General features: G+C 37.5%; 1 protein-coding gene and 1 long non-coding RNA gene across 2 annotated transcripts in view; one reads left to right on the top strand and one right to left on the bottom strand.

Moving 5' to 3' along the window:
- Positions 1-5,673, bottom strand: part of LOC146314234 (uncharacterized) — a 55,011-nt gene extending 49,338 nt beyond the window's left edge. The window contains exon 1 of the long non-coding RNA XR_014771917.1: positions 5,594-5,673. This is a non-coding gene — a long non-coding RNA (uncharacterized LOC146314234). The remainder of the gene's footprint in view (positions 1-5,593) is intronic.
- Positions 5,674-9,032: 3,359 nt separating this feature from the next.
- LOC146314233 (very long chain fatty acid elongase 4-like) lies at positions 9,033-18,050 on the top strand. Its single transcript, XM_084738238.1, has 7 exons — positions 9,033-9,332; positions 11,529-11,620; positions 12,340-12,527; positions 14,329-14,409; positions 16,230-16,401; positions 16,542-16,669; positions 17,201-18,050. The coding sequence occupies exons 2-7, from the start codon at positions 11,554-11,556 to the stop codon at positions 17,480-17,482; spliced, it is 918 nt and encodes a 305-aa protein (XP_084594364.1). The 5' UTR covers positions 9,033-9,332; positions 11,529-11,553; the 3' UTR covers positions 17,483-18,050.
- Positions 18,051-20,928: the final 2,878 nt, after the last annotated feature.

The raw sequence follows: 20,928 nt of genomic DNA, 5'->3' as shown, positions 1-20,928 counted from the left end.
ACACAGAAACTGTGAAAAAAAACAAAGATCCACAGCAATTTGATGCAACTGGAGAAACTGTAGTTAGGGCAGGAGCTCTAATTAAAGGAGCATGAATTTGGTTGTTTATGAGAAATTACTGCACTTTTCTGCTTATGAGAATGTTAAAATCCACTGTGTTTAACCTACACTCTTACAAATAAAAGTGGTTACTAGAACTATAAAGGGTTCTTTGGAACCCTTTTGGTGAGTTCTACCGACCTACCTATTTGTTCTATCCAGAACCTTTCCACCCTCTAAGAGAACAAGAACCGACCTTGGGGGTTCTACAAAGAACCTCAAGGGTGGTATTTACAACCCATGCAAGGCGTTACACCAAGACCCTTTCATATTCCAAGAAATTTATCTAGAACACACTCAGAGGGTACTGCCAACAACCCTTTTATATTCCAAGGTTTCCATCTAGAACCTACATTAAAAAGAACCCTTGACAAAAGACTTCTTCCAGGGTCTCAACAATCCTTGAAGAGCTTTTTTTCCAAAAAGAGTTCTTTGGATGAAAGGGTTCTTTATGTAACCCTTAGGGCCATCCACACCAAGAACTATAACTATAAATATATTGTTGTAAAAGATTAAAATTATTCTAACTCAAATAGACACAGTCCAGACTGCAGCTGTGGTCTATTTTTAAAACAACATTTTTATAGTTACACTTCTTGGTGTGGACAGCCCTTTCATCTTACAAAGTACTCTTGATGAATCCTTTCCTCAAAAAAGGGCTCTTAGGAATTAAATGGTTCTTGTTAGAACCTCAGCTTTTAGGAAGAACCCTTTTGGAAGCCTTATCTCTAATGTAATCCAGTAGGGGGAAACAAAATTTGCTGTATTTGTCTCTTCTTAATAGAACCCTGAACTCTTGCGAAGAACCCAGAAGCAAATGGTTCTGGGTAGAACCTCAGCCTTTTATGAAGAAACCTTTGGAACCCTAATTGTTCTCAAACAAAAACTTATTGTAAGATGTGCTAATTTAGTCTTGTTTTAGAAGGTACGTATGTACATTCTGCAGACACAACTATGAATTAGCGGATTTCACACATGGGTTCACATGCATACTCACCTACAGTATACACAGAGAAACCATTGAGAAAAGTAAGTATATACATACACGCTGTAAGAGCCAAATCTCCTTAAGCCTGTAATTTCCTGGCTGCACGTGCTGAAACAGAGTCAGGACTTGAGAATACATCTTGACTGAGTTATTCCTATCTGTGTACCTCTCACACATCAACAAAAACCATTAAAATTTCTGTCAGTGGTGAAGACAGTAATGCATTGACGTATGTACAGTACAAGTATTCTGTGTGCAAATCGATTCTTCACATTGCATGATTTTGACCTCCCACCTATCCCAATTACAGGAGGACCGTGTGAAATAAATTACCCCCTTACTAAAAGAATGTTTTGGAAAAAGTGGTATTTCCCAAAAGGCTTTTTTACAGCAGCACACTGCTCCAGAGGTATGTGGAAAATGGTTCGTCCCAGGTGGTTGGCTGTGAATGTGGCCTGCAGAAGGAAATTTCCCTTACAGAGATTCTGGTGGTTTGTGCGCACCATGTTCCAGCATAAATCATAAGCTAATATATCACTGATGGACATTTTGGGGGCTAAAAGGAGATGGCTATGCTCTGAATTTGCTGGGCTGGAAATTGTGAAATGTTTACACTTTTGAAAATGGCACTGCCAGATGTAACATGAAATATGAAGACCACAAGGAATGATAAAAAGTGCGTGAGATTAACAGACACTAACTTTACAAGCCGTGAAAATATACAATATACCGGCCAAGAGTGAAGTGTGGTGAAAGACAGAGCAGACATGAGAATGAAAAATAAAAGAAAGGAAGAAGCTAGAGGAAGAAAATAGGAAGGGTCAAAACAGGAAGTTCAGTCACCAACACATGACACTCTACTATATAGCCAGAAACACATACACACTCACACACAAAAGAGCACATTCAGATACAGGCAGTCGCAGAGGCATTAGATAGCTTTGTTGAAACCACCAGTTTACAAGGTCTCTAAATCTTACTGGTACTTTCCAAGATGAGAATCAAAGCTCTGTGGCAATACAGCATGCTTCCCTAAGGACAATATTGAAAACTCATGAAGCCCTTATTAACCTTTATAAATTTTAAATCAAATCAATACAAAAATACTCTGGTACACTGCTTTTTAATGATGCCAAAATGTTCTTTTTGGTTATACATCAATGTTCAAGAATGTGTGTTTGGCGCAGTGTTGTTTGGTACTCTTCCTGTTGTACTTTTGTAGTCTTGCATAGTCAGACCTTTCTCCATAGCACTCAACGCTTAAGAAAGGTCTGGCTCCACGTACACACATTCTGCGAAAAGGGAAAAACATACCTGCCAATCACAAACTTCTTGGGCAGTGCTAAGCCCAGGATGCAGCAACGGTGCTGCTGCAAAATAGGATAGAGATAGAACTGATTTTGGTGGAACATTTGCACGTCAGGGGGCCAGCCCTGGTATTAAAATTACTACATAACTGGTAACAGCTGTTAGCTTGTTTGCATTCGTACCGTTAACGTTCCAGGCACTAATTTGACATTTTCAGCATGTAGTTTGCAGCTCGGAGGTAACTCTTGTTTCCCCGGGACTTTGAAAACGCAAATAGTGAATGCTGCGATACCATAGCCAATGGCAGGACTTTTGCCTGCAGTGTGCATCTGGTATGTCAGACTTGTATTATTGTGGTAAAATAGTCCATCGCAGCTTTTCATAGGTCTGGGTAATCTGTATTATATCAAAATTGTGATATGAAACTGGAAATCCTCTTAAATCTTGGGTATCATAAGGTTTGAAACATTCAATATGTAAGTTTTGCTGCTAGGTGTTTTTCTCATATTAAAACAATAACAAATGACTTGAAATGTGTCCTGTGTTTCTGCAAAAGTTAAAGCCAACTAGTGCAGGGGTTCTCAAAGCTTTGATGACTGAGTGCCTATTTAGGGAGATAGATGGAGAGCTGCACAGGAAAGCCCATGAACTTGTAATAGGATTTGTAATTGGTCTCATGATGGCGTTTAGCAATAAAAACTGGTTCTATTCTATTCTATATTCTTTAGTACATATTATATATATTTTCTGAATTAACCAGCTTGTTCAAGCTTTTCTATTATGTATTTACCAATGTATAGGCAGTCATTATCAAAAATTTCATTGTCTTCATATTTTGTAAAAAGCTCCAATAGTCATCCCCTCAATATTGCTCCAATATTGATAATTCTTAATATTGAGGTATTTGGTCAAACATATTGTAATATTTGATTGTGTCCATAGCACACAGCCCCAGTCCAAGATGTCTTCTACTGTCTTTTCAGTGTTTGTTTTCTTTTTTATTTTCACTAAATTGAATATTTAATAGGGCTGGACCATATGGCTTATCAATGATATCCTGATATTTTTAGGCTATGCCACGATATACAATACATCTTGATATGCACATTTTCTCTAAAATAATGTACCATCAATTCTCAATAGTGGTGATCTTACAGAATATGAAACATTGCTGTAGATTAAACGACCCAACAGTATGTAAAGTAAGGATGAGTGATATGGATAAAATCAAATATCACAATATTTTTAACCAAAAACTCAATAGCAATATAGCAACAACATTGTATGGATGACTAATGGTTTATTCACAAAGCAGGGTCAGACATTAACAGTTGCCTGCATGCCAGGGGCAACTAAAAATATCCAGTGAACAAGCAAAACATGCCCAGAAATGCTCGATCAGGCAAGCACCTACTCGGATCATTTTTTTTTTTCATTTTTTATTATCATCATTATGTTTTTACTCTTGTTTGGTTACTACTGAGCGTCTCTACTAATGTGCAGACGTCAGACATTTCTTCAAACATCATGGCGGAAAAACACCATCTTTTCACACAGAAAAGAGACACAGAATGTGTCTCCTTTTGTGGAAAGAAATATATCCGTAGGTGGAGTACTATGCTACAATACTGGCTATGTACTGCACTGTCTGCAGCCCTAAAAATCGGCCAAAAAAGCAATTGGCAATGTATTCAGCCCATCTTCGATAGACGATATATTCATCTAATCGCCTAACCCTAGAAACCAGTTCTGTTTAATTACTGTGAAATGGCACTTAAACATTTCACTGATCTGACTGTACTGATCTGTGCAAATACTTGGTTAAATATAATGTTGAGTTGAGTTTAGTTTATTGATCATGTTAAAATAATACAAACAAAACAAAAACAAGCTATAAAAAAGAAAAAAGACAAACAGGATCCCCAACAGCACATTACTGACAAATAATGAACATAAATAATATTGCTCATGTTCAATAAGGGTAACAGGAAGTTTAGAAAAAAAACTTTTCTGGTCCTACCCCCTCTGTTCATTACAATTTCTTTATCTTTTGTATCCCTTCTTTGTTGGCTATAGCTAATAAATACTGCTCTCTGTAGTGTAGCGTTTTATACAGTCAACAGGCAATAGATTTTAGTTAGAAATAAGTTGTGAGCGAAAGTATGCACCACACAGCCAGAAAAAGAACCTCCTAGGCAGGGCAAGTAGGAATTTAGATGGGGCAAGTAGATTTGAGAAGTACTTGCCCTGCAATAATATGAATGACAAATGACAAAGTAGGTAAAGGCAATTAATAGAACATCTAGTAAGTTCAGAAAATGATGTCACTTTTCTATAATGCAGCTTTTAAAACTATGAAAGCACAACACTTATGATAAAACAATATCCAAAACTGTATCGAGTTTCATATCACAATATTAATAATTAATTAATAGTTATGTAATTTCAGATTTTTTTCTCCTCACATTTTCTGATATATTTATTTAACTAGAAAGTGCACAGTTATTTCTCATAATTATATTTGAACTCAGAGGAAATGCAAATATTTTATTAGCACAAAACCACATAAAACTATGCCAAAGACACTGAATAACCATATCTTTACAAATCTTTACAATTATTTGACTTATATGAGAAGCACATCAAGCTTAAATCTTTATGTACAATTTCTAAACACCAGAGGTCTGAGCAACCACAACTCAATGGGAGCCACTTTCCAGATGCCACACAAGCCATACCACTTCACACAGAAACTCTCCCTGACTGTAACACAGCCAGGGTCATTAGCGCACTATTCAGGGCTGTTCTAATATTAAGTGTATTTATTCAACCCACAGTCTGCAGCCAACCCAACCTTCCAGGTTGCCCTGATGTGGTTGGCAGAACTACAGACCAGTAGTCATGACATTTCTGATTATAGGACCGCCAACGTGCCTCCTTCACATTCTGCATTTACTACACTAAGGTTCTGAATTAACGAAATTGGTACGGGGACCACACAGATATGACTGTGTGTGTGTGTGTGTGTGTGTGTGTGTGTGTGTGTGTGTGTGTGTGTGTGTGTGTGTGTGTGTGCGTGTGTGCGCGCGCAGGTGGTAAGAGAAACAGTGTAAAGGCAGGCAGGCAGATGAATCTGACAAAAAACATTGGAGTAAAGCTCTCTTTTTAATCTAATGAAGACTGAGTTGTAGAACTCACACTTTCACATCAAGCAAGCTGCAAATTCTCATCACTGGGATTCTGTTCAGTTGCATTCTACACACGCCAACCTGCACCACCCAAAGGACGGGAAGGAGCAGTTTAAGTTGCAGATGTATGCACTTACCTACCACAGTATTTACATGTGACCTGCTGGCAATGGGCATAAAGGCTGCACTTGGCCTGTAGATGGTACATATCAATATGCTTTTTCTAGATCTGCAGGTCTGAACAAGTGAGTTACTTTGTCAACTTAATTCAGTTAAGTGGATCCATGTTGCTTTTTGTTATAACATAAAATTATTAGACGTCAAACAAACACTACACCTCTGAGACATCCTGAATGACAAATAAAGAGTTAAACTGTAAAAACAGATTTACACCATTCTTAAAATGAATAAACCAACACCAACTTGAATGATGTTCCCTTGAGTGCACCAAAAATAAAAAATGTTATATGAAAATAAATAAAATCAGAGATTCTCTATTTTTGCAAATTAACCCCTCAAATGTTCTTCTCCAAACACCAACCATCTTCTCCGAAACCAACTGCTTTCTTGCTCATCCTTCTGCACGGATGGGGAGGATGCTCTTACTGTAAGATTGTCAATTTTAGAAATGAGAGGTTTTGTGTTGCCTGAGCAAATAACTGCAAGTACCATAATTACAGTGCAATTGCAGTCATGAACTGAACCATCAAGGCAAAATAAATTGTGCCAGGAGAAACAACTTTTCTACTGGACTCTTTGTAATCAGCATACAGAATTTACCATTGAATTTTTACATATACTAGAATGTTTTCATTTTTTTCATATATATTTTACATCATTTTTTTACACATATTTAGACATGTATATTTACATATACATATCTAAATTAAGGTCAAGGCTTTAGTCATAGCTAGTAGTGATGCATCAAACCATAGTACATGGGTAGATTATTGATTACTGAGTATAGGCTTCTTTACAACTCTTTATCATGTAGATATGTGGATTCACAGCTAAACCATGCTAACTCATTTAATCAGCCAAAATGACAGGAAGTGTCCATCTTATGGTTTCACAGCCTGTATGCTCTGAAATATGCCAATGCTTTTCTTAATCTAATTTGAAACATCATATTTATATGATTTGGTTCATGCCCACGAGCTTTTGTCCTCAGCAGGATTCAATAGATAGATTTACGCCTGAGATTTGTGGGGAAATGACAAAGATGTATTCATCTTAATTACCAGTGAATAATCTTATAGGGACCAACTGTTTCCTGCACACACGCGCACACACACACACACACACACACACACTCCATTCCTTTACTGTTTTGGATACTAGCAGCTCTTTGGTCTGTGGTCCAGGATAGCACACTCCAGCTGGATCTGTCACCATTGCTCATGGAAAATCAAAGTAAGAACAAATCCATGGATGACAGAGGAAAAGGATAGAGCAATGGAGCCTTTCTAAATGGACCAGGTGCTCGAATATGACACAATCCACACCATGCTGAAACCTTTGTGCAAAAAGACCCTGGCACAACCCATTCAATCACAGCTAAATATCACTCAAAGTGATCAGGTTTTCCAAGTCCACTGTTTTGTTGCAGAATTGGGCTAGGTGTTGCAGCGGGTTGAATTTTTTGTCTAAGGGTTGGGTAGACCTACTTTGGGTGCAACTTTTATTTCAATTAAAATAACTTATTTATGCCCAAATTCTACCAAACTGACACATACATGGACATGGGTCCCATCACATGCATGCTTGCCCACACACACACATGCGATGTGCTATGCTCAGGCAAGGAGAAAGAAAATCAGAGCGAGTAAAAATACAAAGCAACAGGTTAGTTTATGCATCACTGAACTGGATCTTTACCAGGCCTACTCAAATACTTTTTTAGAAGGGCCAAATTTGGAAAAAGTAAAGTGCCGATGGGCTGGATGTTTACATTTTTCTATTTGACACCTGGAAAGTTTTTTAAATGTGTAAAACATTGCACCTTTTTATTTTTTTTGACTCCACTTAATTAGTTTTCATGTTTTAAAAACGAAACATGTACCAAAGTACAGGAAAAACAATGCACCTCTGCAATCCTGGATTAGAAGCAGCTTGTTGTTTTAATAAATACAACACTGTATTGCATTGCATTGGATTAATGAATTTAACATATTTTTTCATTCAGTTCAACTCTACTAAATTCTGTCTGATTAAACAGCCTGAGTTTAAACTTGTTAAAATAACAAGTCTCCCAGTGCCTAACAACAGACGTAAGCTACAGATGGGCTAATTAGAATGCTAATAAAATGCTGATCCTCTCATAAACAATGTAAACACCCATAAATGTAGAATGTTAGCAGGTTATTTAAATAAAACCATTAAGGTATACTTTTGTCATATTTATAAATGATCAAAGGGCCACATCGAGTTTGTTAAGGGCATAATATCATATGCAACATAATGTATACACTCATATAAACATAATCCCTTTTAATCATCACTTATGACCTACTAGAAGTGTAAGTTGGTGGCTGTATCTGCAGAGACTCTGCCCTTTGCCTGTATTTCCTTATGGTCTCATTATATTACTGTTCTCAGGACAGTTGGGAACAACCCAAAACGTCTGTATTTGACATCCTGTCATCTCCCTGGTGTGTATAGAAACAGCTCAGACTAACTTGAGGCCAAAAGAACTGTTTAGGGACAACTGTTATGGTGTCATTCTGCAGATATTATAATACATTTGCCAATGATAGCAATTCTGTTCGACTCTAAAAGCAGTGTATGGTTTGGCAGGGAGTTTGGCCCGTTTTATTGGCCATTAGATCGGTTTTGATCCGCCATTTGCCTGGTTTTGTCACACAAATCTGGCAACCCCGCTTGTGATACACTGTTATGGTGATTGTACAAATGACACACAAGTAATAGACTCTGTCAGTGATATTCATGTTGCAATATGAACTGAATGGCTTCCTGCACAGGATGTTTGGGTAAACCCAACGAAAAAAAGGGGAACTTATTGACTTACTGTAACAGGGTAGGCTTCCTTCAAAGAAACCTCGTGTCTCCTGAGGCCGTGTCAGTGAGGTAAGGTGAACTGAAAATGACTGTCTGACAGCACCATCTTGTGGTGCAACAAGGTCAGTGACCACAAGGGACTATAGCTTCATCAGATCACCAGAGAGCCACCTGCAGAGACACCGTAATAACGTTCGACGTTGAAAAAGTGTTTAGGATGTAGACACCTAGCTCAGCTTTTAGCCATAGTTATTTTATAAGTTACTTCACTATTACTGCTTCGGTTCATTAGTTATTTAGTTACACAGTGATAATAAATACCGAGGATGAACAGAAGAAAGTCTCAACAGTCATGATGAGCTGCTAACGTCTGCCGCCCACGCGCACATGCACGCGGAACACGCGAGCGAGTTCACGCATGCGCAGACCCGTCTGGCTTCTCGGTGTCTAGGAGATTGAGAGAAGATGATGCGGCTGAGCGGCCGGCACGGACTGAATGCATAATTGGCCTATCTTTAGTCATAGATTTTCACTTGCCTTGTCCAGTTTCTTTGCCAAATTGCTGTTTAATGTCGAACTGTAACCGGTGCGAGGTAGAAACTGATTAGCAGCGACGGCAGAAGAAGAAGAAGAAGAAGAGGAAGAAGAGGAGGAGTGAAGAAGCAGTAACTGAGAGGAGTTGGGCATCAAATTGCACCGGATGTCATTACACGCTGTTAAATATCGAGGACGTAAGTAACGGCATGGTTTCCAGCACTGTGTTTGTGTGTTGCGTTGTCGTAATTTGGTTTTGAGCGTACTGAAGGCTTTTCTGTCATTTAACTTAAAAACCGGCGAGTTAACTCCCGTTTTGAGGCGTATTTTAGGGCGTAATTAAGCACCCCTGCTGGAAACGAGCCCAGCCCTTTGTCCACCATGTATCAAGTATTTCTGCGTGGGTCGAGGGAGACACTTTTAATCATATTTCTGGAGTTTGATCGTTAATCTACCTTTCATCCACACACCTGTTAAGCCCGAGCAAAAACGCACAATTGTTTTAATCTAAAATTCATACTTTAAAGTAAGCGTAAGTTATTTTATTGCATGTGAAAGAGCTATATCGTTTTTTTAAAAATAATACCTTTAGCGATTTGTGTTGAATTTCTGATGTTATACCCTATTATAACCGTAAAATTACAATAAAAATGTTACTCTGACAACGAGGACGTTTTATTCTCCATTTTTTTTTCCATGATGAAGGCTTTTTTAGTGTGCCACAGCGCATGTAGGCAGATAACCATCAAACAGGCTTGTGGGTCGTTGGGCATTTGTACTTAGGCCTACATCTAAGCTCGTTGATCAATTGAATTTAAGCCTCTTGAGCGGTCCGAGCGAAACCTGCTGACACATGCGCCCCTGTCTTTTTGTGTGCGCACAAACCCGGTTAACCCTCTCTATCTCGTTTCCCTCCGCGGCCCACTGCCACTAAACTAACTAACCCTCACTGAGTGCGTATGTTAACATATGAAGTCCTGCAGGAAAATGTCAATTCTGCAGATTATCAAAAGTGCTCACACCCATGTGCAATATTGCCCTATACTCGACACTTTTCCTGTCGGTGAGCACTCATTGGTGAACAGTAGTCACCAGAGCAATTCATTATTTATAGGGCAGCTGATGTGACGCATCGGATTAATTATAGATTAATAGATACACCTGCTCTCAGGTGGATAAGAACTGTTTGTTATGTAATACTGCTTAATTAAAGTAAATAATGTGCGCTTCTCTTGACTAGAGCTACAGTGATTAGTTGATTAATTAATCAAAACAAAAGAAGTTGACAACTATTTTTGATAATCGATTAATTGTTTCAAATTGTATTTAACCAACAATATGAAACATGCTTGATCCAAAAGACAAAAAAAGGAAAGGCAGCATTTTGGAGTTTTGGACTGTTTGTTAGACTAAAGAAACAATTTGAAGGCATCAGTTTGGGCTCTGGGAAATTGTGATGACCAGTTTTCAATTTTCTAGTATTTTAGGTAGAGCCCAACAAATATTGGATTTTTGGGGCTGATACCGACATCAGGGAGTAAGACTATCCTAATATCATGTCATATCTAGTATAATTGCCACTACCAGTATAGACTGATTTAGCTGTGCTATGCTTATATCGGGTAGTAATGGATATTATTGTCAGACTCATGTTGGTTCAGTTTTAATTTTAGAGACTGACCTAATAATTGTGAAAATAATCAGCAGATTAATTGATAATGAAAAAAATAATCGGTTGTACAGCTATTCTTGATCTATCTATCTTTCTAGCTATCTGTCTGTCAGTCTGTCTGTCTGTCTATCTATCTATCTCCAGTGTCAGGGACAGAGAAAGGGGAATTACCCAGAATCCTTCATCCTATTTCCTACAATTATCTCAAACTGTTGTGACTGACCAGCAATCATAGGAATCAATGGAAAGTGCATTAGCATCTTGTTGAGGATAATGTTACCATACCATTTCAAATGAGGCAAGTTAAAAAGAAAGAGGCCTAATGTGGTGTGTGTTTACAGCAATGCTGAAAAGAGTATAATGGAAGAACTTTATCACTACATTTAGTTTAATGATTCTGTTCCGTAGCATATAATTTGACACACAGCATAATACAAATCCCAGTCTAAAAGGCCTCACTTGTTACGTATTAATTGATAAGATGTCGAGTTTAATAAGATGTTGAAAAATGTTATCTTTGGCCTGATAAATATGTGCTCATCAACAATTACAAGCTAGTCATGGTAGAGATATGTGACAGATACAAAGAGCACATATATGGTTAGGTTGTGTAGCTCCTCATGCTACCAGTTAAATTGATAGGATACGTATGGCCTGTAATTTAATTTGGGTGGGTCTCACTGACATGCACTTTCTCTCTCTGTCTCTGTCCCTGCCACAGTATAATCAAGACCAAAGGCAGAGCCATGGAGGTTGTGACACATTTTGTGAATGACACTGTAGAATTTTACAAATGGAGCCTTACTATAGCAGGTAAGATCTTTTTAATTTCTACATCACAAAAGAGCAGTGTGCCACATGATTATTGAAAAATGACTGATTTGTGTTCATTGTTATCACTGTCATACTGATTATCGGGTAAATCTTGTGGGTTATAATACAGTTTTAGTCACCACTTCGGTTTTAGAGATAGGTGAGCGCACACATAAAAATGATAACAAAGATTTTAATCAACAGCCCAGTTTGACCTTGTAATCTTTCCGTAAGTGTCAGAAAAAGTCAGCATGCTTGATATGTATATTCTGAGTATTTATTGCACTGAAAAATATAATACAAAAGCATAACTGCATAGCAAGGTCTGGCAGCTCAAAGATGCTACATGTAGTTTGTGCAATTATTTTAACATTCAGGTTTCACCTGCTAGTACGTAGTTTAGATAATATGGTCAAACTGGGGCCTTGCTTAAAAAGTCTATTGACTTTAAGTGGTGATGTCCTGTGCACAGCTCCTGGAGCTGGTATGTAAAATGTTATCATTACCCATTAGAATAATGTCAGCACAAACAAAAAGGGCAAAAACTGCAAAAAAAAAAAAAAAAAAAAAAATTGTAAAACCACTTGATTTTACTTGAACTTGTCCTTAAGTAAGTGAGTAAGCTTAATACTGGATGCATTATGTCTGTCGATCGATTGCTTTGCCACTAGTTATACCTCACATTTTGCCACCATTAACATGAACCATTTTTCCTCTAGACAAGAGGGTGGAGAACTGGCCCATGATGTCATCTCCCCTCCCCACCCTGGCCATCAGCTGCCTGTACCTGCTCTTCCTTTGGGCGGGTCCTCGATACATGCAGGACCGCCAGCCCTATACGCTCAGGAAGACCCTCATAGTCTACAATTTCAGCATGGTGGTCCTCAATTTCTATATCGCCAAAGAGGTGAGGATCTTGGCCATGGAAGGACACCTTGATTATTTTGTGTAATGTACACATGATACATAAACTAACTCAGACAAATAGCCTTTTTTGTCAGGATGTTAAAGAGATGACTTGGGAACTTTATAATAAGGTCTTATTTGGAGTTCTTCAAATACCAGAGGATAAAATGACTTTACCTCAGGCTTGAAGAAACATTGTATGACATTAAATCTGGGCTTTGCTGAGACACTTTACACATAAACATTGTAAAAGAATAAAATTACAAAAACATTACCAGGCATATAAACACTGACTACTGTCTACAGACTCTGCAGGTCTACTAAGTTACAAAAATATAGGCTAATACGCCATAATCCTCTAAATAAAATCTCCTCACAAGTCAGAAGACATTAGAAAAGCTTTTTTGTGGCTCTCTCTTGTCTTCACTTTGCCAATTTGGGCTGCAACTAACTATTATGCATTAATTGTTAGTGAATCTGCTAAATCTGCAAATTATTTTCACTACTTATTGTTTAGACTATTAAATGTCAAAAAAAGTGTGAAAAATTATCATCAGAATTTCCCAGAGCCCACAGCGAGTCTTCAAATTGCTTCTTTTGTCAAAACAACAGTACAAAACCCAAAGACTCTTAATTTACAAGAAGTGCAGCAAATCATCACATTTAAGAAGCTGAAACCAGGAAATGTTTAATATTTTTGCTTGAAAAAGGATTGAAATTATTAATCAGTTAGCAAAGTAGTTGGCAACTAATTTTCTTTTGATTGGATAATTGATTCATCAACTAATGCATGTTTGATTTTGCTTGTTGTATGTTTGCAATGAGGCTCACAGAATGAATGTGATTCTTTAAGAAAAGAATATTAAATCAGTGATACTTCCCACAGTGACAAACCCACTACTTAATCTAAAGAGACAAGACAAATAGTCACTGTCAAACCATTTGAATATGCCATTTAAAGGACCAGTGTGGGCGAACTAGGAATTAGCGGCATCTATCAGTGAAATAGCAGATTTCAACCAACTCACCTGCCAAGTATGTAGGAGAAGCTATGGTGGCCACCAAACCCACGCAAAACGTGACAGGCTGTATCTAGAGCTAGTGTTTGGTTTGTCCATTTCGAGCTACTGTAGAAACATGGCAGTACAACATGGTGGACTACATGGAAGAAGATCTGCAGGCTGTTTAGATTGAAACAGGTCATTCTAAGGTAACAAAAAGATGACTTTTATTTTTGGCTAATAATGCACAAATGAGAACATACTTATGAAAGTTATATTCAGTTTCTGCCAATAAAGCCTCCTTAAATGTTACATATGTAACCTTTAAATGGTTGAACAGTAGTAAGTCTAGTCTGTATATTATCTCAACCAAGCACCTAGAAAGCGGCCGTGCATCTTATTACTTCTTTTACAGCAAATAGTGTAGAAATTCTTTGGGATATATCCACTCTAATGAAAAGTCAGCTGTAGCAGTTTCTGCAATATGCAGGGCAGAGGATGGGCTGTACTGAAGCAATGATCTCCAATCCCTGACATGCCTAATGGCTCCCAGATGTGTCTAATAATCCACTGGTTTCATTTGAAACTCAAAACCTGTGGGCAAAACATGAAATTCCTTTAAAATAAAAAAAAGAGCTTGGATACTTTACTTGAAAAAAATTTTTTATAGTCTTGCTCTCATGTCAGACCATCCCTCAGTGTCAACAGGGATCACTTGTTTTCACGGCAGTAGATGTTTCATCTGAATCATTTTCCTTTCAGCCTCTTTCTGACTTTGTTTGGTTTCTTTCTTCCCATCAGCTCCTACTAGGCTCTAGAGCAGCCGGGTACAGCTACCTCTGTCAGCCTGTCAACTACTCCAATGATGTCAATGAAGTCAGGGTAAGCTCCCTCCAACACACACATCACCTCACATCCCATGGCATAGAGGCATACACCTCTGTACATAAGTACCAAACCTAGCATTTCATTTTGTTTGGGTTAAAGGCCGAAGGAAACAGAGAGGGAGAAAAGTTTTTATCTCTGGTGATTTCAGGAGCAATAGGGTGTGGCCTGCACTCAGATAGGCGGGAGTAATTGGTCTCACCACCGTAATTCTCCACCCCAGTCTCCACCTTCCAGCCTGGCGTTTTCATGATGGCAGGAAGCCACGGCACCGTGGCTTAGAGAACAGCCATGTGTACTATGTGCACATGTGTGTCAGGCTGGTCAGAATGAAGAGTTAAACAGGAGAAGACACAGAGGGATTTGTGATATGTTGTTTCAGGGCAGTGGGATGTCTGAGATTTTTCTGTTGGATCTTCAATAAATGCAGAAAACAAGCTCTGTAGCAAATAAAAGTTTATGATACTGACACTTATTTTGCAAGATAAAAAAAAAACAAGCTTCAATATAGTCGTCAGCTAAAAAGCTAATGTTGACATGACTTCACATCACCACCATAAAGTGACTAGTGTTGTATGTGATGAGGTTAAATGTCCCAACAACCTTTGTAGTCTCATTTGGGTATGTACTGACATATTTTATGTCATGGAGAAAAACATAAAAATTAAAAAAGAAAAAAAAAACATTGGCTTCAAGAAAAGGGAACTGCTGGGTTCTAGGTCTCGTTCCTATAACACTCTGTACATATACAGGATGACACTTAATTGACCCGTCCAAAGGCCCTCTGTGCTCCAGTAAAAGTTGATCAAGCGTGGTACCCACCTTCTGTCTTTCCTGTATCCTGTACTTAGGTGTGCTATCTGCTTGGCTCATCTGTGTTGAAAAGAAAACAAAATTTTGAAATCAGTTAAAAGTTGTTGCTGGGAACCTGTAAAAGCGACATATAGTCACATCTCAGGTTTGCAAATGGTAACAAAATGTTAGAAAATAGTAAGCTAATCTACATCAGTTATTAGCTAGCTTGTGAAGATTGTGGTTTTGGTTCAAATAAATGCATTAATCCAGGAAGGTGTTACATGAGTTGGTGTTATATGTAGTAAAGTGGGTGTATTTTGTAGTCTGTGAGGCTGCAGATAGACCCTTGTCTATACAGGCCCCCCAGCAATATCATTAAGCCAACTTCAGAATGATTTTTATTGTTTTAATTTTATTTTTTTAATTATTTTTTCTATCAGTATTGACAAGCCTATCACATAGCACATGTAAGTACAGGAAACGCTTGTGTAACTGTTATTGGAGAACAGTAGAAAGGGGCACAACCTATGACAGGTCAACTGTGCCATCTTGTCCTATAATATATGTGTATAACAGAAATATTGACTCTGTGGAGGTATTTGCGTCATTTATTTACAACTGCATTTACTTGTTATAGTATGTTGGTTATACAGTGATCCCACTTCAGACCATTTTACAATATGATATGACTTTACTGTGCATTTTAAGCTCCATTCTTCACTTTTCTTTGATTTATTTTTGTTTTAGTGTTTTATTCTTTTGTTAGACCTTGATTACAAATATTACAGTAGTAATTATTAGTAATTCTTCACTCAACCATCCTACATGATTAGAATCAGGTAGAGGGCTGTTTAACTTGGACCTTAAGTGACTGGAATGAGTTGTAGAAGTGTGTCTGCATATTGTATTCACAGTCTGAAGCTGTTTCCTGTCAAAGATGCTATCACACACAGTGGTGTTAGTGCTGAAGATCCACTGCAGTGAGCTGCATTAATTCACCCCACCCTGTTTTATGTCTTTAGATAGCATCTGCACTCTGGTGGTACTACATCTCCAAAGGAGTGGAGTTTTTGGACACAGTCTTTTTCATCCTGAGGAAGAAGTTCAACCAGGTCAGCTTCCTCCACGTCTACCACCACTGCACCATGTTCATCCTCTGGTGGATTGGTATCAAGTGGGTCCCCGGTGGACAATGTGAGTTAAAGGATCTTCATATCTAGCTGCTGAATTTATCAGATTGATCTTGTCTTTGTAATTCTGACTAGCTGTCCGTTTTTAAATAACACGACCACCTTCACATCTGATATAAGTTTAACCCTTTTATCTGTCCACAGCATTTTTTGGTGCAACCATCAACTCTTCCATCCACGTCCTCATGTATGGTTACTATGGTCTGGCAGCCTTGGGACCTCAGATGCAGAAGTACCTCTGGTGGAAGAAATACCTCACCATTATTCAGATGGTGGGTGAATTCAGACGTGTGCTGGCCATGCATCAGCCCAAAGCATGTCACTTTGAAAAACAAAACATATATGTGCAGATGTAAAGACATTTGGAGAAATATCCTCCTTAAAATAACACTGTTTTATTAGCACTTAAACTTTTATACTTGTAAAGTCATGACATTACTGTTGAGTCACTGCAAACAATTGGATGTACTAGGAGAAGACAAATGCAGTATACTTATGTCACTGTTAAAATCTGTTGTTTTCTTCAGCTTTGAGCAAAATACACCAAGGTTATGTGTAGATGCAGTAAAGATATGTGACAATTCTTAATATGTTAACTGATTTCTGTCTATTTCATGTAAAGTTTCTATATAAAAAGTTTTTTTTTACATTATAACTACCATTACTTAAACTAGTTATAGCGTTCATAGAGAACTGCTCTAACTTATCATAACATGGGCATTATGAATGTATTGTTTCCTGCACACATTATATCAACCACTTACAATACTTTATAAACCCTTTTTATGTGTTTACATTTCCAGATCCAATTCCATGTGACCATTGGCCATGCCGGCCACTCCCTCTACACAGGCTGCCCGTTCCCTGCCTGGATGCAGTGGGCTCTGATCGGCTACGCTGTCACCTTCATCATCCTCTTTGCAAACTTCTACTACCACGCTTACCGACGCAAACCTTCCTCCACGCAGAAGGGAGGCAAACCCGTCGCCAATGGCACCTCCGCGGTAACCAATGGTCACAGCAAAGTTGAAGAAGTCGAGGATAACGGGAAGAGGCAAAAGAAAGGAAGAGCGAAAAGGGAGTGAAGAAGGAAGAGGGGTCACTTGGCGATTGCCAGAAAGAGGACAGAGAGGGAGGGAGGAGAGGGATGGGCTAAACAGAGAAGTTCAAACCAGACCGGCTTCATCATCCCTGCAAATAATGTAGACGGATGCGATTCGTGACCAACTCGGAAAGGTGAAAGAGTAGCAGTGTGTGTTTGTGGATGTGTCTAAGGGTTTCTGGATTTGAGAGGAATGGAGGGGTGTTGGTTGTCTCCATAGCAGTTTTTTTTTAATCAATAAAAGCAAAATGCTGGTCACGTAGGCTCCGCGCTCTTCTGTCCAACTGGACCGTCATAGGACCAAAGTATTAAAGGACCTACAAACTGCTCAGCATCCACTAACTTATCAACCAAAATTCACCTCCAACTTTTGTACTCTGGATTCCAGTATTGTTTTAACTGAAAGCTTAAATAGTCTTTAATATGCTTATTTATTTTCTAGTGCTCTGAAAGAGTTTTAATGAATTTAAGTATTACCAACAAAAGAACATACAGAAGTTTATACCAAAGGTTTTTATTTCATGGTTCAGGGGGGAGATTTTTGTTTACGAATACTTGAGAGAATACTTAGAGTTGTGCAAAGTTAGAAAATAAAAAAAAATCATGATATGACGTTTTCACGACTGCCATCTACTGTATTTATCTATTTTTCATTAATCTACAACCATCAACCAATCCAACATGTCATGGACTTTACATTTCTCTGCTGTCTCACACTGATATAACTGTGCTGCATTTACAGAATTATATTTTCTTTGTGTTCATTGTGAATTTAAAACCTGGTTTAAAACACTTCGGGAGGGGATGGTAGTTTCTTTTAGTATTTATGCAAATTTGTGGGTATCTTTGTAATGATATTTTTTTTTGTGGGTCCTCATGATTTATTTCTTTTTGCTGTGCGATGTAGCCGAGGTGCAAGAATAAGAGATTGAAGTTCAGCTCAGTATTGTCTCACTGCCATGTAGGACTGAAGGGAAATGCATCCTGAAAACGGCTTTTTTTGTTTTTTAAGAAAACCAATGGTTATTTCATTGTCATATTTCATCAAAAAAATGAACACGACACAGTTTGACTGCACATACAACTGAAATAAAGACAATGTCAGAACCCATAGTTTATGTTTGTGTGTCTTTGTATTAATTTTGGTGCATGCATTTGCTAAATTGATTGTAAATTAGCTACTTTACTGCTACAGCGACAGTGCACTCAACATATAGGATGAAGATGTCACCCATTAGGAACCTAATCTGGAGCTGAAGCTTCCCCATCCCCCATCATCCCATCCTCATTCCTCTTCTTCCTTGTCTCTCTCTATTCCATCCCAGGAAGTGCAGGGTGGAAAGGGCTCTTGTAGGTGTGTGTGAGAGGTGGAGTAGGGCTGTGTCTTTGGTCTGTCCAGACAGATCTGCCCTAATCTTTGGGGTTAAATTGGCTTTAGCTCCAAAAGAGCTTATTTCCACGTCACTCCATGAGTTGGCCAGGAAAGCAGGTCACTGAAAGAGAAGCCTTAACTAATCTGCCATCAGGTCTCTACTGTAACTCTCAAACTGTATGTTAATTAGTTAACATTTGGCTTTGATATAGTGTTGATTTAATGTGCGAATAACTATGCAAAACATGTTCTTTTATGTGAGTTTCCGCTGCACATCTTAAAAGTGTAGTCTGAATTTTTGGCCTTAAAATGACTTCAAATATTTTAAATACAATGTTGACAGGTCTTAGAGAGAAATTAGACTTGTGAAGTTAACATTACTTTTATAAAGTTTCATTAACATCAGTCTCTCTGTTAACTGTGTTTTTGGGGAAAAATGTTGATTTGATCACAATGTAACAAAATCAACGTGGAGCCAATAAGCACTCATGCAAACATGCAATAAACTCTTCAAGTAAAATACTTAATAAAAACAACATTTCTACAGTAGAAGTCTCCGGATTGGACAGAGGCTGGACAATCAATTCTGACAAGAAGTCATCGTTCAGATGTGAGATATTTTGGTTCAGTGTTCTTTTTTTTTTTTTTTAGCTAAATCACAGTTTATGTCCCTGTTGTGTTAGCCTAATGAGCTAAGCTATTATATAAGAAGGTGTGTCACATCAAACTGTCCTTAAAAACTTACTTTAAGTATTTGTAAAAAATAATAATTATTATTATTATTTAAAAAAAAATCAACCCAAATACAGATCCATAAATATATCAGAAAACATATAAAAGGTTTGGTTCCACTCTTTAATTCAGCATACCTAAAATGAACAAAACAATGCTTGATGGAATTTTCTTTCAGATTTAATTACTAGTTTCATTAGCTGCTAGCATTAATGTTAGTCAGTCCATAGAGCAAGTTAACTTTTTACTTGTTATAGCTCTTGCTCAATGAGCATCACTGGTTAATTGTGTAGTGAGTAGAGAGAAATCTCTACTTCTTTTCTTACTTGGTTATGAACATTACTTTTTTGTAAAGTTTTATTAACCTTTTAAATGTGTTTTCAGCAAAAAATATATAGAAAATGATTAACTCTTTAGTCTGCTTGTTTTAGCTCTTACTTGGTTATGAGGTTATAATTACTTAAACACAATTTCATTAACTTCAGTCTCGCTTTAAAAGTTTTTTGGGGGAAAACATTGATTCAATCACACTGTAACAAAACTGTAAAACAAAACTAACCAATATGGAATCAGTAAGCACTAAATTGCACATTTTTGTCAAATTCCAACAAAACAAATTAAACTCTTAAAGTAAAATACTTTTAAAATTTTCCATAATGGACTGAAGGAGACTGGAGGTGTCCTCAGTTCTGACAAAAAGTCGCTGCTAAGATGTGAAATATTTTGGTACAGTGTTTTTATTTAAATCTTCTCTCACTGTTGCATTAGCCTAATGAGCTAAGCTAAAGTTAGCTCAGCAGGAAAGAGTATCACATCAAACCATTCTTAAAAAATATTTGAATTAAGTCTGACTTGCAAAAAATCCAACTTAACACAGGTCCAAAAATAGACCTGAACACATATTATATATACTGTATATATATATATATATATATATATATACATATATATAGATTTGGCATGCCTGAAATTAACAAAGCAATGCTATCAGATTTCATTATTAGCTTAATTAGCTGCTAGCATTAATGGTAGTTGGTAGAGCTAATTAACTCTTTACTTTTTTAGCTCTTACTTGGTTAGCATCAGTGGTTAATTCAGTACTGATTAGAGATGAACCTTTAAAACAAACGTTTTTGCAGTTGTGAAATACTGTAGGTCTTGAATTGCATTCATGATGGTTTTAAAAAATGTCTTTAAAAGTCTTAAATTTCTAACCCTGTGGAGACAAAGAGAAAAATACCACAATGTTCTGGCACTAAATACAACCAAATACTTTTTTTTTTACAAGACACAACCATGAATTTAATATCCTTTCAGGATTTTAC

The sequence above is a fragment of the Lutjanus erythropterus genome, chromosome 15, assembly GCF_056507025.1.
Source record: "Lutjanus erythropterus isolate fLutEry1 chromosome 15, fLutEry1.hap2, whole genome shotgun sequence".
Taxonomy (NCBI): domain Eukaryota; kingdom Metazoa; phylum Chordata; class Actinopteri; order Lutjaniformes; family Lutjanidae; genus Lutjanus; species Lutjanus erythropterus.
The sequence above is the reverse complement of the archived record's forward strand: the minus strand, read 5'-3'. Positions and strand labels throughout refer to the sequence as shown.